At 45.8% G+C, this 26,393-nt stretch overlaps 13 protein-coding genes across 13 annotated transcripts; 5 read left to right on the forward strand and 8 right to left on the reverse strand.

The window, feature by feature from the left end:
* Positions 1–688: 688 nt before the first annotated feature.
* FPOAC1_005389 (uncharacterized protein) lies at positions 689–1,186 on the forward strand (the record flags this gene model as incomplete). Its single annotated transcript, XM_044849917.1, has 2 exons — positions 689–993; positions 1,042–1,186. The coding sequence occupies 2 exons, from the start codon at positions 689–691 to the stop codon at positions 1,184–1,186; spliced, it is 450 nt and encodes a 149-aa protein (XP_044708627.1).
* Positions 1,187–1,522: 336 nt separating this feature from the next.
* On the reverse strand, positions 1,523–2,554 carry FPOAC1_005390 (uncharacterized protein; the record flags this gene model as incomplete). The annotated part of the gene is made up of 5 exons (XM_044849918.1): positions 1,523–1,713; positions 1,769–2,085; positions 2,136–2,242; positions 2,298–2,456; positions 2,513–2,554. The coding sequence occupies 5 exons, from the start codon at positions 2,552–2,554 to the stop codon at positions 1,523–1,525; spliced, it is 816 nt and encodes a 271-aa protein (XP_044708628.1).
* Positions 2,555–3,073: 519 nt separating this feature from the next.
* On the reverse strand, positions 3,074–4,228 carry FPOAC1_005391 (uncharacterized protein; the record flags this gene model as incomplete). The annotated part of the gene is made up of 3 exons (XM_044849919.1): positions 3,074–3,652; positions 3,714–3,968; positions 4,019–4,228. 3 exons carry the CDS (start codon positions 4,226–4,228, stop codon positions 3,074–3,076), a joined length of 1,044 nt encoding a protein of 347 aa, XP_044708629.1.
* Positions 4,229–5,285: 1,057 nt separating this feature from the next.
* On the reverse strand, positions 5,286–8,098 carry FPOAC1_005392 (uncharacterized protein; the record flags this gene model as incomplete). Its single annotated transcript, XM_044849920.1, has 8 exons — positions 5,286–6,314; positions 6,370–6,589; positions 6,638–6,692; positions 6,740–6,990; positions 7,066–7,076; positions 7,152–7,214; positions 7,562–7,864; positions 7,919–8,098. The coding sequence occupies 8 exons, from the start codon at positions 8,096–8,098 to the stop codon at positions 5,286–5,288; spliced, it is 2,112 nt and encodes a 703-aa protein (XP_044708630.1).
* Positions 8,099–8,650: 552 nt separating this feature from the next.
* FPOAC1_005393 (uncharacterized protein) lies at positions 8,651–9,605 on the forward strand (the record flags this gene model as incomplete). The annotated part of the gene is made up of 2 exons (XM_044849921.1): positions 8,651–9,403; positions 9,453–9,605. The coding sequence occupies 2 exons, from the start codon at positions 8,651–8,653 to the stop codon at positions 9,603–9,605; spliced, it is 906 nt and encodes a 301-aa protein (XP_044708631.1).
* A 250-nt stretch (positions 9,606–9,855) lies between these two features.
* On the reverse strand, positions 9,856–11,602 carry FPOAC1_005394 (uncharacterized protein; the record flags this gene model as incomplete). The annotated part of the gene is made up of 3 exons (XM_044849922.1): positions 9,856–9,953; positions 10,010–11,378; positions 11,471–11,602. 3 exons carry the CDS (start codon positions 11,600–11,602, stop codon positions 9,856–9,858), a joined length of 1,599 nt encoding a protein of 532 aa, XP_044708632.1.
* Positions 11,603–12,667: 1,065 nt separating this feature from the next.
* On the reverse strand, positions 12,668–13,792 carry FPOAC1_005395 (uncharacterized protein; the record flags this gene model as incomplete). Its single annotated transcript, XM_044849923.1, has 3 exons — positions 12,668–12,878; positions 12,926–13,006; positions 13,059–13,792. 3 exons carry the CDS (start codon positions 13,790–13,792, stop codon positions 12,668–12,670), a joined length of 1,026 nt encoding a protein of 341 aa, XP_044708633.1.
* A 612-nt stretch (positions 13,793–14,404) lies between these two features.
* FPOAC1_005396 (uncharacterized protein) lies at positions 14,405–15,322 on the forward strand (the record flags this gene model as incomplete). The annotated part of the gene is made up of 1 exon (XM_044849924.1): positions 14,405–15,322. One exon carries the CDS (start codon positions 14,405–14,407, stop codon positions 15,320–15,322), a length of 918 nt encoding a protein of 305 aa, XP_044708634.1.
* A 236-nt stretch (positions 15,323–15,558) lies between these two features.
* FPOAC1_005397 (uncharacterized protein) lies at positions 15,559–17,887 on the reverse strand (the record flags this gene model as incomplete). Its single annotated transcript, XM_044849925.1, has 6 exons — positions 15,559–16,349; positions 16,406–16,704; positions 16,765–17,196; positions 17,249–17,575; positions 17,639–17,800; positions 17,853–17,887. 6 exons carry the CDS (start codon positions 17,885–17,887, stop codon positions 15,559–15,561), a joined length of 2,046 nt encoding a protein of 681 aa, XP_044708635.1.
* Positions 17,888–18,783: 896 nt separating this feature from the next.
* FPOAC1_005398 (uncharacterized protein) lies at positions 18,784–20,638 on the reverse strand (the record flags this gene model as incomplete). Its single annotated transcript, XM_044849926.1, has 2 exons — positions 18,784–20,497; positions 20,553–20,638. 2 exons carry the CDS (start codon positions 20,636–20,638, stop codon positions 18,784–18,786), a joined length of 1,800 nt encoding a protein of 599 aa, XP_044708636.1.
* Positions 20,639–21,380: 742 nt separating this feature from the next.
* On the forward strand, positions 21,381–22,421 carry FPOAC1_005399 (uncharacterized protein; the record flags this gene model as incomplete). Its single annotated transcript, XM_044849927.1, has 3 exons — positions 21,381–22,165; positions 22,235–22,320; positions 22,375–22,421. The coding sequence occupies 3 exons, from the start codon at positions 21,381–21,383 to the stop codon at positions 22,419–22,421; spliced, it is 918 nt and encodes a 305-aa protein (XP_044708637.1).
* Positions 22,422–24,585: 2,164 nt separating this feature from the next.
* FPOAC1_005400 (uncharacterized protein) lies at positions 24,586–24,839 on the reverse strand (the record flags this gene model as incomplete). Its single annotated transcript, XM_044849928.1, has 2 exons — positions 24,586–24,590; positions 24,665–24,839. 2 exons carry the CDS (start codon positions 24,837–24,839, stop codon positions 24,586–24,588), a joined length of 180 nt encoding a protein of 59 aa, XP_044708638.1.
* A 902-nt stretch (positions 24,840–25,741) lies between these two features.
* FPOAC1_005401 (uncharacterized protein) lies at positions 25,742–26,314 on the forward strand (the record flags this gene model as incomplete). The annotated part of the gene is made up of 1 exon (XM_044849929.1): positions 25,742–26,314. The coding sequence occupies one exon, from the start codon at positions 25,742–25,744 to the stop codon at positions 26,312–26,314; it is 573 nt and encodes a 190-aa protein (XP_044708639.1).
* Between the last annotated feature and the right edge of the window lie 79 nt (positions 26,315–26,393).

Raw genomic sequence — 26,393 nt, forward strand, 5'->3', positions numbered from 1 at the left:
GCATGCACGAGCAACTTCGAATACGCCTGGCAGTCCAGAAACGTCCGATTGCTGACATGCCTCCAAATGGGCCACGTAAGATGATTGAAGTCGGTAAGGTCGCTCAGCCTTCGCTGCGCCTCATCCTTCAACCGAGAAGTGTCCATAACGTAACGATATACTGGCGTAAGACAAAATATAGCAGCTAGAGTATTCGGATACTGATTTCGTATATTATAGTTGAAGCTAAAGTGATAAACCGTAGACCGTATAGTGAGAGATGGAAACCGATTAAGTTATGCATATCTGAGCTCTCAAATTCGTGAATTTTGTTGTATAACTTCTTTATATATTTTGTCACTTCACCGGTTTGGGTAACTGGATATCAATCCTGTAAGCCGGCGATTGCCTAATATCGTAAGTCTAACCGTAATGAACACAATATGTATGTCTTGACCATGATCCATGTTTCTAAGCTGGGGTATTGGAAGAAAGCGGGTCATACAGGAGAATCTAATACTATTGGTTAAACTCACAGTGCTTTGACTTCGCCTTATTCTTGATGTTGTGAAGGATCGTAACCTCATAACATGATAGTCCAATGTTTGGGTATATAAAGAACATCAAGTCTCGCTCTCTTGGTCAAAAACATCAACACTTTCACACCAACATCACACCTACAAAAATCTGCCTTTTCAAACAACACAATATGCGTACCTCAGTCTTCACCGCCGTCACCCTCGCCGCTGGCGCCCTCGCCGCCAAGGAACAGGTTACCGTCTCCAAGCTGTCTGTTCACAGCATTGAAAGCCCCGCTGGTCACAAGATCCCGAGTGTCTCTTTGGTCGTCAACGGAGATGATGCCGACAACCTCAAGTGCTCCGCCAAGGATCTTGGTTTCCCCATGCCCGAATACCTCCTACCCTGTGCCGGCTCCAACTATAGCTTCACCCTTTGGGAGGGCCAGAGGGATACAAAGTTCCATGTCATGGTGTACCATGATGTGGGAGATTCGTAAGTAGCTCCAATAGGTTCTCCTAATCTTCCACTAACAAGTCCCAGTCATGCCGACCTTCGAGGTGGCGCTGATATCCGCACCACATGCGACAACGGCCAGGGCAGCGGCCCGGCTGACGAGATCTGCACCCAGGTCAAGCCTGTGAGCTTCCAGATTGACGGCCCTATCGGACTCACCCCTTTTGATTAGGATCCTACACGCAATGACGGGTGGTGTGTCCGACTTTTGACGGCAAGAGGTGGGCGGAGTTTCACTTGTTTGATTGTTAGTTTGTTCCTTAGTTAGCTACAACAACATGGGTCTCCTTAACCAAGAAACCACCATTTCTCCCATAAGCTCATAAATAGCACATACCCACACTTATTAGGTATTGAAAGCACGAGGACCATGTTCTCAGTAAACACAATCAAACAATATTACCAGTACCTAGGATATAGGATTTCACTCAAATTGCCATAGTATGATTTCATGTACCCTCAAGTATTGTAAACCTACAACCTCCATACCCATGCCATAACTCATCTTTTACAGCCACTGCTTATTTCCAAAGTGAGAGACGAACGAGCCACCGCTACCGGACTCGATACTGGCTTTAGCCACAACGGAGAGCACATGCTTGACAGACTCTTCGGGACTGATTGGTCCAGTGAAATGTGGTGCGTAGACCTGGAATGCCGAAACCATGGCGGCGAAACCCTTCAGCTCCTCTTCTGTGACTATGCAAGGGTTAGTAATGCTGATTGAAAGAAGAGGAAAAAATAAGAGACGAACCGTTTGACATGTCTTTGGTGGCAACGAGTCCGGGTGAAATTCCCATGAACAAGATCCCCTCTTTCCTGTACTGAGCGTCAAACTTGGCAATCGCAATGTTCAGGGCGCCTTTGCTCATTGAGTAAGGTGCACCGTCGACGATCGAAAATTGAGTGATAAAGTCAGGATCTGCCATACCACTCGAGATTCCAATCATCTTCTTGGCTTGTCCTTTCCGGATCAGTGGCAGGGCCAAGTTAAATAGATGAACATTTCCAACTGTGTTGATCTTGTAAGACTCGAGCAAGTCTTCCTCCAGTTTCTCCGGCTCCGAGCCCCTGGTCTGTTAGTCCTAGAACATCTCGAGGGAGTTGGTGTCATGACTTACAACGCTCCAATTGGATTATGGCCAGACCAATCAGACTGGAAAGCAGCATTAGCAATGACGTAGTCGAGACTGCCGCCTGTGATCTTGGCCGTCTCATCAATCAGGTTCTGATCAGACTTGTTAGAGTGGTGTTTTGGAATTGGCTTGGAGGCGGGGGCTTACCTTGACAGATTCATAGTTCTGAATATCTCCTTGAATTGTATGAATATTGGATCTACCAGGTAGTTCTCGTTCAATCTTTTCTTCAGTAGCTTGTTTATTGCGAACAAATCCAATAACGGTGTTGCTTGGATCAGCAGACAGCTGGCGGACGAATTCGAACTTGGATCTTGTTATTAATATTTGAATAAGTATATATAAGGGTATCTATCACTTACACCGAGTCCTCGGGAAGTTCCGGTAATCAAGTACGAAGGCATCTTAAGAAGTGGACAGAGAATCAGTAGATAAATCGGAGAAGTAAGTATAGTGTGATGCTGATAGAGTGTTGATCAGAAGAGGTTGTCGTTGAAAGTGAATTGCCTATTGAACAAGAGCATTCTCATCTTCTTATATGTTGTCCCGATTATTGGGTCAAGATATTGCTTGGTAATTTCGATACTTCTTGTTGTCTCTGGTGCCCCACAAAATGCCATGATTGGAGATTTAGTAGTGGGGTATCTCGCAAAAAGTTGCCAGACCTGCTTACTCTTCGAATTTTCAAGTATGCGGCTAGATAGTTCCACAAGCTTAGCTGAAACTCAATCACGCCAACCATGATGTAGCGTAGAAAGTCGGGCTACGACATCAATTTCGGGTCATTATTAATTGCTTACCGTATGTTTCCCTGGTATACAAGCGGGGAAGCTCACTGTGAGCACTTGAAATATGTGATTTGTGAGATTAGAAATGCATGGTGGCGTGTTTCTACACACTTGCTTTGAAGATGGCTACATTTGCTATAGAAATGCTGGAACAGATTTCTGAGTAGAGCTCAAAATAACACCAAGTTTGCGAACATAATCCAAGTCATCATCCAACAGATCCTGCTGCACCCACATGATCTCTATCAATCTCTTGATTGGTGCTAGGCTTCTGTATCGCCCATCCCTGAAGGTCCTTTGTATGAGATCAAGCAGAATCATCCGCCTTCCATCATCGCGTGCCTCGCAACCAAATATGAATAACGGAAACGGCCATTGGCAAACTGGTAGATAGGCAAGTAATACAAAGGCTTGATCAACCCAGTCATTGAAGTTCTTACCCAGTTCAAGTATCCCGGCGGATGCACGCCTGAGGTATATTAAAGTGGACAACCGAAATAGCTCAACTGCCATATTAAAGGCGGGCTGGTTGTCATTCGTGTCGATATTAGTCCTTCCATAAGCAGCGAAATGCTGTAGCTTGTAATCGAGTGTCTGGAGTCGATTCCTGTATTCTGCTGTGTTTTGCCGTGGATCAGACGCCACTGTCACAGAGTTAAACACTTCAGTGAGTAAATACAGTATTTCGTGTGGGAATCCTGTAAGATTTGCTGGCTGTAACAAAGCAATATTAGTCAACCAGTTTCAAACGTTCACAGTACAAGCGGGTGAATACCTGTCCATTCGAACAAACAGCTGGGTGAAATGTGTCGAACCTGACGTCAGTGGAACTATCAGCTTCAAGGACAAAGTCTGGTTGCCAATGACGCAGGCTGAATTTAGCCATGGTGTTGAAATAATGAACCCATCCTGTAAGTGATGTCAAATCTCTATCTGTTTTGATCTCATCAAGTCCAGCTGTTTTAACAATTTTAGTGGCGCCACAGGCGTACCAAAGCCAGTGGCTCGACGTTGTCGAATTCTGTTGTATCTAATGGAAGTGTCAATACTGCCAAGACAAAGTACAATAACTATTCATACCTCTAGAGAGCTCAACAAAATACCAGCGCCGATATGGCAAGCTGAGTCGCTTACGCCAATGAAACCTTGTGTCGACTCAGCCAAGGCCCTCAGTGCAGCGACCTTGGATTTTGCCGTTGAAACGAGTGCCTCATCACGATGGAACGACGCTAGAGCAAGAGAGGACCTCAGTACAGCTGTAGACGAGGGTGTTTTGTCAGAAAGAGCCATGCGGATGAGAATTTCGGGTACCCTGTGTGCATCTTTCCCAAAAGTGCTTATCGAATACGAAGCCCTCTCTACAACTAAGTTTGTGAGTTGGGATCTCATTAGAGTATAGGCGGCGAGGAATCTCACAATATTGAAACAAACTCTTGTTGGCTGGACTCAATTCTGCAATAACCCCTGTTGAAGGAGAGTTAAGTAGGAGGGAAGGCCCTGCCTGTTTAGTAAAGACTATGTCCTCAACAGGCTCGAATATTGTATCGGCTACTGATTCAATAGCCACGCTATGTATTTGAGCTGACGTTAAGATCATTTCATGTAGCTTAACGTCTCTCGAAGAAGCATTCACGAGTCGATGATGCACGGGAGCGCTTTTGAACCGAGATTGTTTAGAATCTGGTCCAATAATAGCACGTCGCTTGTCATTGTGACGGGGCCAAGACAGACGCAAGCCATAGCCCTCACAAACTCGCCCTGCCTTGACGCACCGATTGCATTTCGGTAAGGTTTGGTCACAGCGGACTTTGCGAGCTAACAATGTCGTCAGCAAAGCAATCAATATTGTGCCAGCGGAGGGGAGCTACATACCTCGACACGTTGCACATCCTAAAGACGGCATTTTGCCCGACGACTGCAGCCGGCCTGAAACGTGCTCGCAGAAAGTTGTCTGTTTAATTTGGAGAAGGAGTATGAAATGTACGGATAATAAGCTTATCCAGATCAACCATGTCGAGCAACGTAAGCACTAACTAGACCTAGTTCTCTCCCCAGCAACTTTGAGCGAGATTAGATTACCAAGCATCATGATATCCAACGCCATACTATTTCCGTACTAGCTGTACCTAAATTGAGAAACCTTGATAAGAGAAGCACAGGGTAACCACCACGACTATATCATGGCATCTATTGAATACAACAAGTAAATGAGTCGAATATCACTCCGAGATAATAAAGTGAATGGGACAGGTTATTTAGGTTTGAGGAATTACTTCTAGACAGATAAAAAGCTAAACAGATTAAATCCAGGAAACAGGCCCGTCCACTATGATCGCGCAAAATTGAACTAAATCACAGTATCCAGAAGAACAGCTCCATCCCAAAGATCCTTGATAAACGCGCTTCTATCGCTTGCACTGGGCCATACCACTTCAGCTAGGACGACTCTTGCTTCTGACCAAGTCGAGATACCCACTTCTTTGGCTTGTCTCCTAACCGCCGCCTGGAAGAATAGGACACTGGGATGCGGCGTCTTATCCTTCTCGTCCTTCGGGTATATATGGCAACCAACCAAACCAAGTAACAACAGCCAAAGGAGAAGCCCAGGGTTATTCGAACCTCGACCTTCTTGGATATAAGAAGCCATATCGTGGTGGAACAAGGTAATAGTGTACTTGTGCATGCGATTGTCTATAGGCTCCAGCGCACCAAGGATTACTTGGCCATATAACATAGCAGCAATGACAAGCGCACACCACGGACTCTCAAAAGAAGTTCCGTCTCTCACAAAACTTTGCGACACGCCTTTGTTGACAGAGATGGTCTCGACATGAGCGAGGACACACTCTCCCAACAACCTGGAAGCGGGACCTCGTCTCCAAAAATTCTCGAATATTTTGTCAGAAGAATTAGTGCAAATACTCGTATTTTCTGAGTCGTCGACTCCCGTTGGGCATGTGAATTGCCGGAGGGATTGGATTATAGCATGCCCGTCAGCATAGTTGAACGTCGCCCCTACAGGTAGAGGGGCCAAAAAGAAAGGCAACAAACGCAGGGCCTGGAGTTTCAAGGCCCATGACTGCAATGCCTCGCCTTTATGCCATAGATATGACATCTCGACTAATTCCTTGGCTGAAAAGTCTTCGATACTAGCATCATCGACTCCCCCGAGACGACAAACGCCTCCGAGCAGGCTTTTGAGGCCACTGATATAAGTATATGCCATGATGAAATAGCGATTTGCTAGTTCTTGATCAGGTTGCCTGTAGTTTGAGATATCTGGCTTTTCTTTCTTGTCTCTGGCTGCTGCGTTCTCTATGATGGCCAAAATGCCACTCGCGTGGGCTTCAGCTCCTAGAATCTCACCTGTACACACCTTGGACATATGAGTTTCTGAACTAAGAGCATGAGGGCGACCACGGAAGTCCTACCTCGGTAAAGGCTAATGTCGTCATTTGCCTGATAATGGTTGTATCACGCTTATGGCTGCTGGATGCAATCCACTTGTTGATATATCGCATTACTTCAACCTTGTGGTAGAGAAATGTAGATTCGAAAAATGCCAAGTTACCATTCTGAAAACAAAAATGCATTCCAGCAAGGAGAATGGTACTTCGTAATGCACAAGGATCGTCTGTCAGACGCATCAAGCTACACGAGTTAGTAACCACGGACATGTAACAGATACAGACAACACACCAATTTGTGACGGGCGTCTTGGGACTATTTTTAGGTCCTTGTTCATACTTAAACACTTGTCAATGTCAGTAGCGGCATTAAAATTGGAGAAGATGTCCTCACGATATTGGAAAAGCTCATGAGATTTCAAGGGCATCTCACAGGCGAGTTTGTTGTATTCTCTATCATGGTTCATGAACGGTAGTTGTGTGGGTATCGGTGTACGTTTCACTGATAATTGTTGTGATGGTTGCTCAATTTGCCAGGGTGCCTGCTCCCATGGATGGACCTCCTTTTGTTGGGCCCTACGCTCCCTTAAAGGAAGCTTCAACGGGCCGTAGGAACACACCCGGCCCAGGTTAATACAGTTGTTACTATATAGTGCCAAGCCTTAGTAACGGCCTCCCACATTGGGAAAGAAGGAGTTTATAAATGCGGGTAATCTATACCATTCTGGTTTCTGTTCATCACATCGTTTCCGACGGGTTCGGCAACTGGAGCAGCCTGTCTTACTGCGGGTGTGAAACTGCCGTACACGTGTCTTAGTAAGGCTGTCGCATGGTCTTTCGTCTTCAGGCATGTTATCGGCACTCTGTATCTAGACCATGAAGCTGAGTTCAAGAGTGGAAAGGTTTGAGGCGAAGAGGAAAGAGATGCATTATGAAAAGACCAACTGGACTAGGACTCTCAGCTTATCCTGCTGACTCAGTCTCCCATTGTGAGCCAATCATACACAGTTTCCTTATCTTATCCTCTAGAGATAAGATAACATCTTCCTGACCCTATTTTCAAAGTTAAAAATAGTCTATCGGCACTAACCAAGAACAAGTAACCAAACTGTTGAGCCACGAGAGCATAAATAATTGTTCAAGGTGTAATAACTTATATAAAAATACTTAATTATTTCTGCTGCATCCAAAATGATTAAACACTACTTGGACTAACTTTGTAAATAGCATTTTCTACCGCGACAGAGCCATCCTCGTCAATCAGCCATCGAAGTTCACCCACGAACTCAGATCGCTCCACCCACTTGAAGTCAGGGTGACTGGTTTCCAAAATAGGTGCGCTTAGCCAGTAGTTCTCACCGAACTCAAGTGTCCGAGCCTCTGGACCTCGAGTAAAGACTTCCATCCACTTATTATCGATTTGTAGTACACCTTGGAAGTGTATGTAAAGACCTTGACCTTCTTTAGTGCGAAATTGTACACGAACATCAATATGTCCCGTGTTTGTTTCTGGGTCCCTCTAGAATGTTTATTAATACAGAGTAGCTACCATGCAGCGTGATGAAATTCATACCAATATCCAGTCAGCACCTCCAGGTTGAAGCTCTGCCTCGAAGCCACTACCTTTGACATGACCGTGTGTCAGGAAGGCTATAATGCGATGGTTGTTGCCTTTGGCTTCTGGAACCACAAGGGCCTTTTCGGGCGACGTGTATAGCCGCATGGTAAAAACATGGTCCAGAGATGGTGCCATATTTGGGATTGGAGTGTCAGTGAAGGTTGTTGCAATAATGATGGTTAGCTTAAGTCTTGAGAAGATGAGAAGCCTATGTCTCATTTATACTACCGCAGAGACATATCTGTAGCTTTGGAAGGGTTAGTTGGGTCGGTCGCGGTTGATGGGGAATGGGACGTTGCTTACTGTGCGAACCCATCTCTGCAGGTAATACTCTGGTTCTGCGATTAAGGTGACAAGCTGAACGGATAGGCTCACCAATGTACCCCCGAACAAACATTCGGCAGGATTGTTGTCAAAACATGACTGGCTTGAACATGCGAGGGAGAAAGCACAACATGTCTCCAATGCCAAGGGTTCGACCGGAGGTGACAAGTAATCGGCAAATGAGTAAGCTTAAAGTCTGACAGATTACTAGTGCCTCCTTCAATCAGTAAGCACTCCGATTCACACCAACATGACAGCCTCCAATATATAGAACTGCCGAACACATCGAGAATCTTTTCAGAATCACCAGAAATTCATTTTACTCTACTTCAATCACGAAAAATACTAAATCTTGACTCCATCATGGCAACTCAGCAAACAGCTAGAACGCAGTATGTCCAGTCCCCAAATGGCGCTAAATACGCCTACCGTCAGATCGGGGCTGGCTTTGGCACACCACTTGTTGTCTTGACCCATTTTCGTGGTACAATGGATAAATGGGATCCTCTTCTCATCAACAATTTGGCTGTCAAACGCCGTGTCATCACTGTTGATTACCTCGGTGTCGGACTGAGTACCGGCGAAGTGGCTACCTCCATTCGTCAGTCTGCAGCCGACATTTCACAGTTTATTGAGCTTATCAAGGAACGCGAGGTTGATCTGCTTGGGTTCAGTATCGGAGGCTATGTTGCCCAGATGGTCACTCTCAACTCTGATCCGAGCAAGTTCAAGATTCGCAAGCTGATCCTTGCTGGTACCGGCACCAGCTACGGGAAAGACCTAGCTCTGTCACCAAATGACGATGTTGGTGCAGTTGCTGGGGTCAAAGATGTCAACATTGACGTCTTCAAGACTTTGTTCTTCCACAAGAATCCACAAGGTGATGCAGCTGCAGAGGCCTGGTGGGGTCGAATCCACGAGAGAAACCAATCTTCCTCCGGCGAGGAGGTTTCTCAGTGGTTAAGCAGTGGATACATAGACCAGGGTAAAGGCATCAAGGGCCAGGCAACTCAAGGTCATGACTTCACCATGAGCCCCGACACCAGTAGGGGCGAGGATGGTGCCTATGACCGTCTGTCAGAGGTCAACATCCCTGTCCTAGTTGCCAACGGAAATGTGAGTACTGTTCATAAGAATCTGAACGTTGCTAATACTAGACACGCAGAACGACTACATGATCCCCACATCAAACAGTTACCTTATCTACCAGAAAGTACCGAGAGGCCAGCTCATCCTGTATCCCGACAGCGGGCATGGATTTCTTTTTCAATATGCGACAACCTTTGTAAAACATGTTGAACTGTTCTTGGAGGGGTAAAAAACGGATACTGGGCGATGTATATTCTTGAGTATTATTGAACTAAGAAACGATTGTTGCTTCGAACACGGACAAGTGAGCCCATTACCGTTTGAAAATGTTATAGTTAGAGGTTAATCGTGCCTGTGATCTCGAGATTTACCGCCATGGGCGTTGTCATATGCTGTCTGCGATGTATTGAAGGTTTTATTGCGAAAGCTAATGAAATCATCCTAAAATGTGCTACCCAGCCTTGCTTCTCTGTACCTACTTAATCATCACCGATGAGAGACATCTTCAGTGCCATTCTAATGTCTCTTGGCCGTACAGCGGGAGTCCGCCCTAAACAAACAGTCGAATTGCATAAACCTATTTAGATAGAGTGTTAATTAATTTCATGACGAAAAATCAGTAGTTGAACTTACATGTGATCAGCTTTCCTACATCGACCATTACCTTTGTTTCCATTTTTGTAGGTGTCTTCCATTGGCTTTGTGGTTGTGGTTTTGGCTGTGCAGGCATCGCTCCCATCGCCAAACCCATCAAACCAACAGGGCAGTTCAAAGATGCAGTTTCCGTATCCTGTGAAGTTGAAACATCTTCGAACAGGTGTCCTGAATTGACTGAAACATCAGGTGGCGTAACTGGATCGTCCACTTGAGATTCGGCTGTCTCCCGAGCTTCTGCTCGCTCGAACATACCCATGTCGATATAAGCCGTCACATAGTCTTTACAAGGAGGTATCGTAACACCATAGCCTCTCAAACAAATCTCAATCTCATCCGCATCAAAGAAGTCGCCTTCATAATTGGGATCGATGATGCGTAATTGCGAGCTGAGGCGAGTATCTCGGACTTGTTCAATAGACGGTCCGAATGGACCCATGGAAAATCCTGACATCTCCGATGGTCTGTAAGACTCGCTTTGGAGAGATCGGTTTCCAACGGGCAAGTCATTGTTGCCATAGCCTTGATTGGGATAGAAAAGTCCAGCACCACCGACGTTTGTGAAAGGAAATCTCCAGTTATTCAAGGTCTCTTCGCGAGATTTGCGCACAGAATCACCCAGTCGTTGAGTGATCTCCTCTCTTGTCTCAAAGTGCAAACAAAACCCAAAAACCTTCTTGTACCAAGTAGGTGGTGAGTGCTTCATGGAGGCGAGAAGGAAGGCAGCTTCTTGAGACGCCCTGTGATAACGCCTTCCGAACGTGGCTTCTTGTGAACTGTATGATCGGGTACAGCATAGTGAGGTATCGTAGGTGGCTCCAGGGAGTTGATACATGGCATATTCTGGCGTCTGATTGATGGGAAGCTGGAAGTAAGAGCTTTGATCAAGCGCTGATGGCGTTGAGACGTTGCAACTCGAGGATGACATAGTGGCTTCTGTATTGGTGTTTTGGGCGAACAGGTTATCGAATTCGAGTTCCGGTACATGGTCGGCCATTGGGAAGCCAAGTGAATTTACTTGATCTGTGCTGAATGTACAGGCAGTTGAGTCACCAGTTGGCACTTCATTCATGGACAAAAATTGGTCCATGTCTTGGTCTTCCGTTTCGCTGGTCTCTTGGGTACTGGTGAGAATGTTGATGGTAGACTTTTTGATGTGCTCAACAATTTCAGGGCTGTTCCTGACACTATCTTTCTCAAGAATAACTGCTGTAAAATTAAGGAACTCATTTCCAATATCTTCCTTGGCTTTCTCTAGCTCTTCGACTTTCTTCTTGAGGATGTCAATGGCAGACTCCTTGCGCTGTCGATATGCACGCTGGGCCATACGATTTTGCATGCGCCGACGCTACTTAATCAGTTGGGATTCACTAGATGAAGATCCTTGGCTTGAATAAGAAGAAGACAGGTTTGCCAAGTATGCATAACGGTGTTACTTACATGACTGACGGATCCGGTTGCTGATGTTTCCACAGGTCTTCCCCTTCTGGGCCCTGGCACGGGGCCTCCCACATCTTCGACGACATTACTGGAGCCCCCTAAGTTTGATGCTGGGATGGAGAACGGCATCATGTTTTGTAGCATGTCCTTTAAAATGACTTTATGGCAGATTGAAGGGGTAAGGATTTGTGTGTTTATTACCCAGCATAACAGAGTTCATACATGCACCTAACGTAAAACTCAAAATACCGGCTAAGGACAGACCAAATATATTTCCCATTGTACCAAAGCCTCGATCAATTAGGTCGTGAAATTGTGGCCCGCAATGCATATAGATTTGAGCCACCAACAAATATTCAGCTTGAAAATGAACCAATGGCTATAACTTTGCGCTGTGACTAAAGGATGACAGAGCCGGTTTATTTAGTCTAAGACGCCGGTTTTCTCCACCAAGACGCCGGTGTCTGCCGCCAACACGTAGCCGGCAATATAATGATGCAGGATTAGACATGTATTCATACTCAATAAATCCACATGTTTCTTACACACTGATCACCTCTCAGACTGTCAATTCAGTCAGCGCTCTTGTGCGCCCCAGACGGTGGATCTTATCGCGATAATTAGGCTATTTTGTGGATTGATATAAGGATTTGACACAAGACCCCATGTCTCGGGGACCTCGACTTATCTTACGTTAGATTTTGGGCGGGAGGCGCTGCAGAAGTGGCGCCATGGTGTAACAACGGCGTCTCGTATCAAGAGACCAAAGCTACGCCGGCCAAAGAGAAGCTTCCTGCTGTCAGTACGAGGCTCAAAACAGATTACTTCTAACTAATGAAATTTTAAATAAACGCCTATCGGAACCCTGACAGGAGTTTGTTCTCCTTGCGGTTAGCATCGATTGATCTCGGCCTCGAAGCCTTTCGGGTTCTGGGGTTATACTACATATCGTGAGATGCATCTACGAAAGTGGATTCCGATAACGACAAACATCCGATTCGTCCCGGTTCAGCCCATTGCGATACCCGTTGGGCCCTTAATTATGAGCCCACACCTATTGCGCCCTATAACATAACCTACAGCAAAGTCCCAACGGCTGCGAGCGGGGGAAACGAATCTCGGTATTGGCTCTTTCAACATTGTTCAGATAAACTTAGGCTATGTCATAACTGATACCCAACATATTGCTCCTTAACATTACATCTCCAAAACAGCTCTGTATCTCATCTTGTTCATTCCAACGAGCTCGAATACTTCCTTGATTGTCTTCGCACCCTCATGCTTGAAGACTTGGACCATTGGTTTGATGCCATGTCGGGCTGAGAACTCCAACATTTCGTCGTGCACATTGCGGGAACCGACTAAACTCGAGAAGACATGGTAACCTTGAAAAAACATAGCTCCAGCTCTAATAAAATGTTAGCTAAATTGTGACCATGGGAGAAGGTAACGTACGGCAGGCTCAGGGGCCCATGGACAGGAGCAGCAAGAGGGACAATGACACCATCCCTAGCTAGAAACTCCTTGACCATGATACTACAAGACTCGGTTTAGTAAATACAGGTGTTAATGTTGGATCATTACTTACCGATCCCAATCAGGATACTTGGTTCCGCAAACCACAAGAACATCGATGGGTGCTTTGGCTTCATCAAACATGTTCTCAACGAGATAAAACTCCTTTGCGCCAAGCTGACGTGCCTCTGCCTCCTTGCTAGCACTCGTGCTGTATATAACAACATCCGCGCCCATCTTATTTGCATACTGAATAGCGAGGTGACCTAATCCACCAATTCCAAGAATACCTACCCTCTTGTCAGAGGTGACTGTAGCTTTGAGAGCAGCGTAAACAGTCGCACCGGCGCACTGAAGAGGCGCGGCATGTTCACTAGCAAGGCCCTCGGGAATCTTGTGCAGGAATGTCTCCTTTCCGATGTAATACGAGCCAAAGGTACCGTTATCGAAATCGCCTTCACCAAAGATGACACGATCGTAGCAGTATATATCTTTGCCAGAAAGACAATACTTGCAGTGACCGCATGCGTCTCGATGGAAGCCACCGCCAGCGCGATCTCCGACATTGAACTGTGTCACGAGAGATCCCACAGCTTCAACGATACCAACACCCTCGTGGCCAAGTGCTATTGGGGCACCCATATGGCAGAAGGTTATATCCGTGTGACAAACTCCGCTATGTGTGATGCGTACAAGAATGTCACGGGGGCCAAGGGTAGGTATCTTGACCGAGGTGGGCTTGAATCCCCCATTGCCATCGCCTGAACGATAGACAGTATACTCAGATCCTATAAGCTGTTGAGGCATGTTGGCTTGGTGTTGTCAATTGTAAAACACGTTGTGGTTGGGCAGTTAGATATGACAAGGTTACTTTATCTTGTGTCTAGAATTCAATGATGATAAAGAGATGGTTATTTCTTGGCCGTCATGATTTCAAGGCTTTATAGCCCTCAAACAATAAGTATCAATATGAATCAACCATTCCATAGATGCATTATTTTCTATTATTCTCATCAATCGGGCAATTTTAGTAATTTGTGAAACTGGGCGAGTTAAAAGGTACGTTCGTAGTTATGAAAGGACATTTACCTTGTCGAATGGTGTGTCCTTTTCCGGTCTAGTCACTGAGGGAATACTAATCATGCCCGTCTTCGATGGTCAGTAATGAAGCCCGAGCCAATAGGAATAGGTTTACTACTATTACATAGCATCTAGTGGGGGTTGCGCTGAAATAAAGGAGCATTTTTGTAAGCAAGCCACGAGGAGTGCTCAGTAAGCTCGATGGCACATCGCAACAAAGACATACGGAAACAAACAGCTTCAGGATGCCCACGCAAATATAATTGAGAGTTTGGTAAGTATCGTTTTTTCTCACTTCACATTCAGAACACCCTGCATCAACCAGATCATTAGTCAAATATGTCATCTCCATTCAAAAACATTCTCATCGTCGGAGCGACAGGCTCTATCGGTGCTATTATGCTGAATGCTCTGACCAACGAACCTTCATTCAAAGTCAGCGTTCTGCAGCGTTCATCATCCAAGGGAAAGATCCCCACCAACGTTCGGATCATCACTATCGATGATTCGTACCCTTCTGATGCACTCGTGTCTGCATTCTCCGGTCAGGATGTTGTCGTCAACTGCATGACATCCTTGGCCGTCAGCGACCAACTACGTTTCGTTGACGCTGCAGTCAATGCCAAGATCAAACGCTATGTTGCCTCAGAATACGGTCTTAACAACAACAACCCCGACGCTAGAGCCCTGAATTCAGTCTTTCGTGAGAAAGGTGAAGTCCAGGATTACCTCCGTTCCAAAGAGTCTACGGGCTTGGAATGGATGGCTATCGCTTGCGGTATGTGGCTGAAATGGAGTGCGCGTAACAACTTCCTCGGAATGCACCTCAAAGAGAAACGGTTCGTGCTCTGGGACGACGGCAATGGCTGGTTCAGCACCACTACCGAGGATAACACCGCATTGGCAATGGTGAACGCTTTGAGCAAGAAGTGGGAGGAGACGAAGAACAGGGTCGTGTGGCTAAGTGACTTTGCTATCACTCAAAACATGCTCCTCGGGGCCATTGAGCGTCTTGGTGACGAGAAATTGACTGTCGAAAGAGTCGATAGTAGTCAGCTGATCAAGGAGAAGCAGGCCGCTGTAGCGGCGGGAGACCCATATGCTATATACTCACTGATTGAGACAGGATTTGTTACCGGCAAGTTTGGAGGCCATCTGGAGAAGGAAGGGGAGATTATGAACAGCATATTGGAGCTACCGAAGAAGGATTTTGATGAAGTCGTCAAATCGGCTCTGCAGGCTGTGGTGGGGGTGTAATTGGGACGTATGGAAAGAGAAATGGAGAATGGACTATCAATAGGATATATGACATTTATTGGCTTATACTTACCTAGTCGTACTTTCATGCACTTTCAGGAAAGAACTGGGATGATAGATCAACGAAGAGATGTCAAAATTCAAGTCTAATTATCTGTGAAAACCGATATTGCACCAGGCTTTCGGAGGAAGCAGTAGTGTTTGGCAATCCATCTTGTAGAGAAAGGGCCTCCTGCTTAAGAACAACGAAAAAGAATTCCTGATTCGTGCAATGGGAGTAACCCTGCATCGACGTACATAGAGTCGAGAAACTCCTTGTCCTCCAGCAAGTCTAGCCTCTCGTATCTTTGTGATGCACACGAACTCAGATAGTCTGGCTGATCAATTTCGTGATCATCAAAGCCGATATTTTGAAATTGGAGATGATTCATCCTATCTTCGGCAAAGAAGTTAAATGGAACTTGATCTTCTTCAAGCCATGGAAGATCCGGGTTGAAATGTATGTCAGGTAGTCCTCTATCTTCAGAACTTTCCTCGACGTATGATGTGGTGTCATTGATTATTGTAAGGATGGCTGAAAAGAGTCTTGCTTGGGTAGATACACGGTTCTTGTCTCCTGTCTTATGGGCTGGTATATCGGATTCCCGAATACCCATAGACCTACTCGCGATGAGGTATGCTGTAGTTGCTTGATCAAGTATCAAGGTCGTTTCGTGTTTTAGCATGGTAGGTTCATTAATGCCTAGCGCCAGCAATTTTGGAACCAGCATTGCCGCATATGCAATCATTCTATGAGCATTATCCCAAAGATAGTAGATGACGTTTATCTCCCCGAAATGAACTGCCCGTTGCAAAATGCTGAAAGCGCTGGAGAAGCAGATACAAGTCGTATGGGTTATTTGGTCGCCGTGGAAGGATCTATTCTCCGATCCCAGTAGCATATGCAGATATAACGTGTTAAAGTACAAACACGTGTAGTCGCGTTGGAGAAGGGTTATGGGCTGTTGGAGAGGTTGTAGGCTGGGAACTGTTCGGATATCAGCTCAACGTCACGAACCGCTAACAATTGATGTTATCGCTTACAGTTCGAATAGATAGTACACCATTCGTCTCTCCATTTATCAATCTTGATGTTGAAAGATGCCATAGCATTATGAGAGTGCTCCAAGTCAGCAATAACGTTTTGGTGGGAGCCGAGGTGCTCTCCAGATTTTGTGATACTTTCATATACATCATGGGCAATGTTGGTCATTTCGAGGTTACTGACGGATGTACAGTCACCTAGGCGATAACTTGATTCTGTCTGGTAGATCCAGGTACGTGACACTGTTTTGGGAACAATGAGTGATGTAAGTGGGGTGTGTTTTGTGAGGTAAGTCAACCTAACTTTGGGTCAGCTTCTACTATTGATCAATGTGTCAAGCTCCAAAGACTGCACTTACCTCATTTCGTTATAATGAAGAATGGCCAAAACTCTCTGCCGGTCTCGCTCTTGTCGCAATTTGATCTCACCTAAGTCAAGGGGCTGACCCCCACCTGCGGTGTCCCGGTGAGTCGTGTTCCATTCCGCGTAGGATGCCATGCGTGAGGCAAAGCCAATCAATGTTTCCCCTCTCTTGTCATTTGCATCTTTCCAGTAATACATGCAGATGATAGCCCAGACATTTTCTATTGTCGAATGGCAAGTCAGAAGAGCTCTACCCAGTAGAGCCTCGGAGTGGGCTTTAATTGCCTTGTTAGATTGAGGCTGGAATATACTAGATGCGATGGACAACAGCATCGTGAACAGTAAGCTAGATCGGCTTCTAGTATATGTAAATGAGTATAGCTTTGGATCTAGGAGTTCAACAAGCGAGTTGAAATGTTCAAAGAAGCTGTTTCGTCAGTGACTAGTCTGGACTCCTTGGCTTCTCATCATGTACATACCCCTCGAAGAGAATTTGGGCAGACGGTCTACTAATCAGTCCCATCTCGATAGGATCATGGATCTTGATTGGGTCTGTTGCTATATCGAAGTTTTGCATCGACAGATCGAAGCGACTGGAGGATTCCGTTCCGAATGTTGTTTCGTCATGGAGAGCGGTGGCTAAGGTGCCTGGCGGAAAAGATGACTGATCAGAACCGGAAGGCGCTGAATATGAACCCGAAGATAGACTCTTGATGTCAAGCCCTCCACTACTCCGCAGTAAGCCATCGTGCCCGCGAGTCAAGGGTTCTGCGGGATTGTTGTTTGTTGAAGTCTGTGGATCTTCCCTGCCGGAGTGAATCGTAGTCAACAATTTAGTTATTCCTTTTTTTTCTTGTCTTTCTGCATACCTTTTTCCTGCATGATTCCTACGCCACATACCTCTCCTATGCGTCTCGTACATACATTGTTTCCCTGACCTTTCACAACGATCACATGTTGGCGATGCAGAATTAGAACTAACGCATTTCATCTTGACGCGTCGACACGCATTGCAAGAAACGCCTTCGGGTCTGCAAATTATTAGCTCCTGAACATCTTAGTGTCTATACAAGGATGATAAACCTTTTCTGCAACTGTATGCTCGTCTGGTCTGCCATCTTCACACTTGATGTTCTCAGACCTTATTATTTGGCGGAGCAAGTTTCAGCGAATACCCTTCTAAAGAATTTAAAACGTCAATCGATTTCAGCAACGCATGAAAAACATGTACTAAAATGCCAGAAGTTCCAAAAGGAACGATCAATTACTTATTTTCCGTCGCAGGTATGACATGTCGCCGCAAAGACATTGCCTGGTAAGGCTGAATACGCCAATTGCATAGCTACATAGTGATTGATCAGTAATATTCGTAACCTTATTTGTTCATTACGTCAGTGAAGAAGAAGGAAAGGTGAAGGAAGATTATATATCGTAAGGTCAAATTTGTCATTGACCGGCACACGGATTGCTCTCGATTCAATCACAGGTCAATGGTGACGGTCTGTGTCGGCCCAGTTATTAAATTGCGCCGGATCGCGATGTATGGTTACATCAGCCACCTGCTTAACATCGATTTCGATTGTGGCCTGACCTTGTAATTTATGCGAAAGAAAAGATTAATAATCGATAATAACGATGATGAGCTATCTATAGAATCAACAGCAGTAGGATATATTGATAGCATTATGAATATTCACCAGTCGATATCTCCATCAAATGTAGGTACCTAATTAATTGTTAGTAAAAGACTATTAATAATTACTCCGGGGCGACCTGAAAATATTAACTGCTCATTGGACACGCATGATCGATAAGCTTATCTACTTATCTTAATCTTATCTGCTTATCGATATAAGCATAGGGTAATTAATACAATTATCTATTCTACCTGTCTTGGTTTAAATTCCTAGAACATATAGTTATTAAATGTATTTATAGTATTTTCATTTATTGCTTACAGGTTTATGCTATCGGCTAAAGCCAATAGTTTGGCAAGGTGGTAAATTAGTGTACATTAGACGATATGTCCACTATCACTGTTAGAAAAGGATGATAGAAATTGTAACAGGATTAAAGTTTCCACTCGTCTTATCAAAGTTGCCTTTGAGTTGGAAATCCAGCTTGGCTCCTCAAGAGGCTCAGTCCACTCTTCCCACCACGCAGATTTGAGCCATGCCCATGAGCGAGGCTTCTGTGCTTCATCCGAAGCCAATAGCCGGTCCACGTCCATACACCTATACAAGATACCTTTGCTAAATTTTTGTTTAGTAAACTTGGTGACTTCTCTCGTTTCAGCATCGGGGTCAATGGGCCAGCATGCATTGATCCTATTCTTCTCAGGGATGTTGGAAGGAGAATCAAGAGCTGGATCCTCGGCCCTTGACAGATCCAAAGACACCTTATTAAATTCTCCCTCCTCCTTTCTGATGACAACTTCAATCATCAACCCTTCTGTCCTAGGACACCAAGGCCCTTCTTTTCCGGTTCGGAGGATCAAGTTCAATGCTCTGCGGCGCCAAAATCCATTTCGGTATTTCTTCGCGGTGTAATACAGTGGATGAAAGACTGACATCTCTGGATTGAAAGAGGGAAGTTGACCCAATGCACTGCTTGATACATCTGTCGATGGACCTCTGTTGAGTAACAATGTTCCTATTGTAGTAATTATTTCCTGGAATTCGGGCCCGTAGCAGTCGTACCCGGTTTCGCGAGGCTCCAGGATAGTAGCTGTATGAACCAAGGCAGTGAGGCATTGGGAGCGTAGAACTACTAGCGATTCGTGTGTGGTCGCGTCCCATGCCGAAGGTAGTTCGTTGAACGATAACCATAGCCTTAGAGTTGCGAGTTGACGACCTTGCTCAATCAGCATCTCAGGTGGAATCGCCCGGCGAGTCGTGTACTTGTAAGTAGATGCCTGTGCGTCAAAATGGTAACACGAATGCAGGATTTTAAATAGAGCCTGGTCTGGGGGGAGCGACTCGACAATATTCGTTGTAAGTGGAGGTGAAGGAGGTAATTCTGGAGGGTGACAGACACCATAAGTAGCGACATGAAGATCAAGCTTCTGCAACAGTAGCGATAAACTCTGGGTATCGACATCGGCCAACAGCTTCTTGTCGGTCCGTGATAACATGACAGAGAATGCCCCCAAAAGGTGCATTAACCCTACGTCCAGCTTCTGTTGTATCGCTTCAGCGAATGCAAGAAATAAACAAGCCATGATACAGGGGACTGGTCCGTGTTGTAAAGTAGCCAGATCGTGTTGCACCAACCTCAAGGCTTGGGTATATCGCCTTGTAGTCTCGATACCGGAACAGGAATCGTCTACTCGTAAAACGTATTCCTTGTAAGACGCACCGAACGCCTCGGCGGCAGCTCGTACCGAAGGGACGATATGCACTAGTTGAGGCACAGTTCGAGTCCAAAACGATTGTTCGGCATCATTTCTGCCGCGTCGAGGACTCTGCACCAGAACACCGCAAGCAAGATTGACAAAGGGACTTGAAAGATGATATGGGTCAAAAGAGAGAACCGTGGAAGGTAAAATGATGTTTGATAAAGTTGAGGACGATATTGAAGACGAAGGCGAGGCCGATAAAGGTACAAGCGAGGTTGTACTTGGCGGTGAGTCGAGAAATACTCCCCGAGGATAACCTTTGCATTCGCGCTTAGAAGATTGACAGCGTTGACATGTAGGCTTAGCTTCATCGCACTTGATGCGCCGAGCTCTATATCATTTCGGTTAGTGTATGTGTTTGTAGTGGCCAGAAAGTGAGGCCATACTTGCAGGTGAAACAACCAAATTTAGACTGCTTTACATTGGTTCTAGTGCGTTTGGGCTTTTCACCCTCTGCGAGTGACGCTGTCATTTTTGGAGATTCTGAAGATATTCAGGGTTACAAAAATAAAAGACCGGATAAAACAAAGATCGAGCATCAGAGATAAATGAAGTGTCATGGTGAAAGCAGAAATGCCCCTCGCAAGGCTGATTGGTGCTGTGTAATGTAGCTATACATGATAACAGCGTGAGATCCCTGGGAAGAGCAGGTAGTTGAGACATGTCAGCATCGGAGATTTGGTTTCCGATGGATTGTGGATTCTTCGGAGCAGTTTAGCTTAAACTCAAAGACCGAGAAAATTAATGGGGCACTCTTAATCATCAACCAATAACATATTTACTTCGACTGTCCCTGGCTGACGACGTCTTGAGGCTTGGGCAAAGACCGACTTCGAAGGATTTTAGTGCAGTTGGCCCCTGATCCAACCTCGCCAATCTCTAATTTCCTTTGTGCCAATTCCTACTTCTGTTGCTTTTTCCATTCGGTCTTTCAGGATCCGTATTTGTGTTTATTGCCATATATAAAACACAATGACAAGCCCGTATTCTCGGTCTTTCGACCAATCACAAACCTGTACTGTCTCTTGTACAGCCTCGAGTAGAAGACCGAGATGAATACGATTCGCTATGCAGGACAGACAGTATTTTGTAATTTATATAAATGCAAACGAGTTGGCATGAGAATCGTTGCATCCTTAAATTAGCATCCCCTCTGTAGTCTTTCAACATCGACAAAGACATATACATCTCTGTGCCTGAAATCTAATCTCAAGATGGCGGAACAAATGCCGGTTTGCGTGCACATCTCTGAAGAATGCCCCATAGAGCACACTGTTTACAGTTACCGTCCGAGTCTCTGGGTCAACACACTGCTGGCATCACTCTTCACCATCGCCTTTCTCTCCAACATCTGGCTCGGTATTCGATACCGCATCCGTGCCTATAGCATCGTCCTTACTTTGGGTTGTTTGGCTCAAATGATAGGCTATGGCGCAAGGATCGGAATGTACTTCCTACCCTTCAACGCCATCCCCTTCCAAGCGCAGGTCTGCTGCCTCATCATTGGCCCAGCTTTCAACAGCGCGGCTGTGTATCTCATGCTCAAGCACATTGTTGCACTGTTCGGATCCGAGTGGTCCCTGCTCAAGCCGAAGCTGTACACGATCATCTTCATCGGCGCTGATATCGTGTCATTGGTCCTGCAGGCTGCAGGTGGTGGGATCGCTGCGACTACGGCTATTGGCGATGATGATATGCTGAATCTCGGAAACAACATTATGATGGCTGGTATCGCCTTTCAGGTGGTTACCCTGACTGTGTTCGCATCACTGGCCACAGCATTCTGCATTAGGCGTGTGCGAGCTGTCAAGTCTTACCCCTTGCGTGGTAACGCGCTTCAAGCCTGGCAGGCCGTACCATTTCGTTGGCTTGTGTGTGGTCTGCTTACAGCATTTTTGACGATATATATTCGTTGCGTCTATCGGATTGCTGAAATGCGCGGAGGCTGGGGCAACGCAATGATGAAGGAACAAGTTCCTTTCATGATTCTAGAAGGACTGTGAGTAACCATCTCGGTTGGACTGTAAGCTGCTATGTTCAACACAAACTCTGACACATTGGATTCAAGTATGATTATGATCGCGACATTCTCTCAAACTATTCTACATCCTGGGCCTTTATTCCCTGCTCTTACGAACCTCGAGTGCCAGCATGGTAAGACAATTGGATCCCACACACGTGGACGTTAGCTAACTACAGGCGATACAGTCGACTCATACACCGAACTGCCTGTCGTACCCAAGTACACAGTATAATTAAAGTTAAAGCAGAAGAATGATGCCATATGGTGGGGTGTCTAGTTTAAAGCATGTGAAACTGGGGCCTGGAGGATCATTGTGATGTTTGTCAAGTGCATTAGGATTCGCCGTTGGTAGATTGTCCTCGATAGCCACAAGATAACGTGAGCTAATAATAACTTGGTGCTCTGGATAGTAAACTAGTCTAGTTGGTGTCATACATTAGTGTAAAGCTTGATAAGAAGACGGGGAATAAACAAAATAAGAACACACTCCGCCTGTCATTTTCTATGAATACATCAATCACCAAACTAGGACCAAATCACATCAAACAAAGACTATCGATCTGTTGGCATACCTGCTATCCGCCACATTTGTCGGGTTTCCCGTAATCAATCAAACTAGTCGTACAACCAGCCTGAATGGTTTCATCGAAGGGTTTTGCTCGAGCCTCGACGTATCTTTAATTCCTTCCTAAATCGAGCTAATCCGGGAAATTGGTGAGTCAGAACTTAGACAATCTGGGAGGCGTTTTTAGTTCAACCATGGCTTACCAGTGACACTACCGCACGTTTTTTGTGGCTGACTTGATATCGTATAAAATGGTGAAGCTCGTATGATTCGCCGTTAAGCACTATGGGATAATGGCCAGGGCAAGATAACGTGATACGCTCTAAAAGTTGGCTCCCGAACCTGTTGACAGCTTGGGTGGATGACAAGTGACGGAAAGTGGAAGCAGCCGAGATGTGTAGCACCAACACAAGATAGTGGCTGACGGGATACGGAGCTTGTGCTGTGTATGCGTTGTTCAATTGGTTGTACAACTGTTGGAAGGCCTCGATACATCCATAGCATGAATCCAGGTTCTTCAGGCTTCGTGTTGGCGAAAACTATTCACAAGTCTAGGCCACCTCCATCATGCATCTGCAGCTCGCTCGACCTGGAATACAAGATTTCGTAGCTCCATTTCATTGCGTGAGCTATTCGTCTGATCCATGTTGCTATAACTAATTAATGCAATCGGGAATCCGTGGCGGTCTGGCCTGGCCAAGAAAGTTCTTTGTGTAACGGTTCCTACCTCAAAATGTGGCCCTGATGGCGCCGCCACGACCGAAACTATCTGAGAGCTTATTGCAATGAGGCATGACAGTTGTCAGCCCAGCCTTTTGAGCAGGTTATATAAGCCTGCATAATGTACGGCAAAAGTCAGACAGCAGGCTGCAGTCTGCCGTTAGAAGTAACTCGCCCGAATCAGTGAGATAAGATACCACGTCGGCAAGGACAGGTGTGAATCCTTTCAAACTTCAACTCTCATCATCATAATGATCAGTTTTAAGTATGTGATTTACCAATAGCACGTAGTCTTTATTGCGGGGTATTTATGGTAACAGACCATTGGATCGTACATTGATTTGCTCATTAAGTCATCATTCGCTGACATGTCTGGAAGTGATTGGGGCAAGTATCAGGCTGAATATCGTCAGGCTGGTCCACATCGGGTTGCCCGCCTAATGCAACAATTAATACCTCTTTCAACAGTCAAACCACTTCTCATAGAAGGAGAAACAAGAACCAACAGGACTATGTGCTGACGGCGTCTTCTGAATGGTGTCATGGTCGTGAAACAACCATCATGTGTGTGGCCTCAAGAACTATTGGTGACAGTCTTTCTAAAAGTAGAACGCAAGGCTGCACTGTGCAGCTTGAATACGGTATTGATGATTGAACTTTGTTCTATAGCTTTTATTTCAGCTATCGAGTTGACCACAGCAACTTGAGAAGCATAACTCGCCGCACGAGCGACGTTAAGAATCCATGACTCAAAAACCTAATGTATGGCGCAATAGCTACTAAAGCACAACCCTGTTCAATGAGCTAGTTGAGTTGATCCCTGTAAATGTGTTATTCCGTGAATTGCCCGCAGTCTTGGCCTCTCTTGGCGTCCCTGCCGTCTCGATCATGATCATGATGGGCTGAGTTGACGAGGCAGTCTTTTTACATGGGGACAGTAAACCAATGAGTGAGTCTCTTCTGTTTGTGCCGTCTGCCAATAGTCCACTACGGTGGACGATCAACGGCCAAGGCCACAGACCCATAATTCATTTTTTATTGGTGACAACTCATTTGAACGCGGGGCTGAACCTGTATACTGTACTGTCTTTGCATATGTCCTGTAGTAAGCTCACGCTAGCTCAGTGGGAAGCTACAAGGGCACGAAGACCGGTCAACATGTTGGTGGCATTCAAACAGGTTGGGCTTACTTGATGTGAAGTTGTAAGGATCGTCATCAATCTCGAAATATGTCTTTATCGAGAGTTGATCATCGAGTTTGACAACGAACATCTCGCAACCATTACCTGCTTCGAAACCAAGACTGCCAAGTGAAAAATGAGTAATGAACTGCCGATCAGGTAGTTTTGCAGCTCTGGGGCCCATTTTTGCTTTGACCTTTGCATCTATTTGTGTCCCCATCATACCCTGCAATGCTAAGCTTCTGTGCCTGGAAATCCCCCGCAAAGCCGGTACAACCGGACCAATTCCTACCATGCAGCCTGATCTATAGGGCTTAGCTTATTTGTACTATCATATCATGATTCATGATCTGACTTGGTGTCTGGCGATACTTCTCATAAAGCTTGAAGGAATTGCAACCTCTCATCTGATCACGCGATTAGTTATGCGACGCACGTTAAAAGCTCCAGTAATAAATATGCTGCCAAGGGAAAACAATAGAGGGGAAATTCTGTAAACATCCAATCGTATAATGTGGTGTGGCGGTTGAGTATGCAAAGAGACGTTGCTTTTGGTATTCTTACTGGCAGAACTGGTAAGCTTACTTGAAAAAGTGGTGTTACTTTGAACGGACCAGAGCTGCTTCCAACCTGCATCAATAATGGCTGCCGACCTGCATTGATATTGCATAGACACGAGCTAGATGGCAGATACGAGCTTATGGCTGAATTCTTGTGTCTCCATTGGTGGCCTGGTTTTGTCCAACGTGTAATTATTGTGCCAAGGCAATTGACAACAACAACATTGTAGGAATAGAGTCAGGCCAGGCCAAACATTCTACCCATGTCTCTCTATGAATCTGGGAAAGCAGGCCCGAGTCAAGATGTGATCGGTACGGATTTTTGTATCTCATGGCATGACAGACCTGGGCACCTCGAAGAACCGATCGCTGCGTCCGCCAACGAGTATAAAGATACCATCGTTTTCCCTCAGTCCATGAGATTTTATCCCAAGCTTCAACCCACTGGCTCAGACTTCATCACCATTCTTTCAAGAACACCTTACTCTCAGACTTCAAACTCAAGACCTTCGCTTCAGCCGACAACATGAAGTTCTCTGCTGTGATTGCTCCTTTGCTCTCCCTCCCTCTGGTCTTTGCCACCCCCGGCGGAGACTACGGACATTACCCTGAGAAGCCCAAGACTGTCACCAAGACAGTCACTCACACTGTCACCAAGCCCATCTACAAGCCCCCTGTCACAAAGACAGAGACCGTCACCAAGAAGTACCCCGTGACCGAGACGGTTACCAAGTACAAGTGGAAGCCTCCTGTTACCAAGACTGAATATGTCACCAAGTGGAAGCCTCCTGTCACCAAGTACAAGACTGTCACCAAGACCGACACCGTCACCAAGTGGAAGCCACCAGTTACCAAGACTGAGACTAAGTGGAAGCCTCCCGTGACAAAGACTGAGACGAAGTGGAAGCCTCCTATCACCAAGACAGAGACAAAGACCAGCACGGAGACCAAGTACATCCACAAGCCTCCCGTCACCAAGTACAAGACCGAGACTGTCACAAAGACCATCACCGTCAAGCCAAAGCCTACCCACCACAAGCCCGGATACGAGAACCCTGGCTACGGAGATGGCGGTCACAAGAAGGAGTACAAGGCATAAGTGCTCAACTTTGGCCTACTGCAAACCCTCCTACCCGAAGTTTGCCACTTCTGGTCTGCTGGGGCTTGTTTAAAATTTG

Source organism: Fusarium poae, chromosome 2 (assembly GCF_019609905.1).
Source record: "Fusarium poae strain DAOMC 252244 chromosome 2, whole genome shotgun sequence".
Classification (NCBI taxonomy): Eukaryota; Fungi; Ascomycota; class Sordariomycetes; order Hypocreales; family Nectriaceae; genus Fusarium; species Fusarium poae.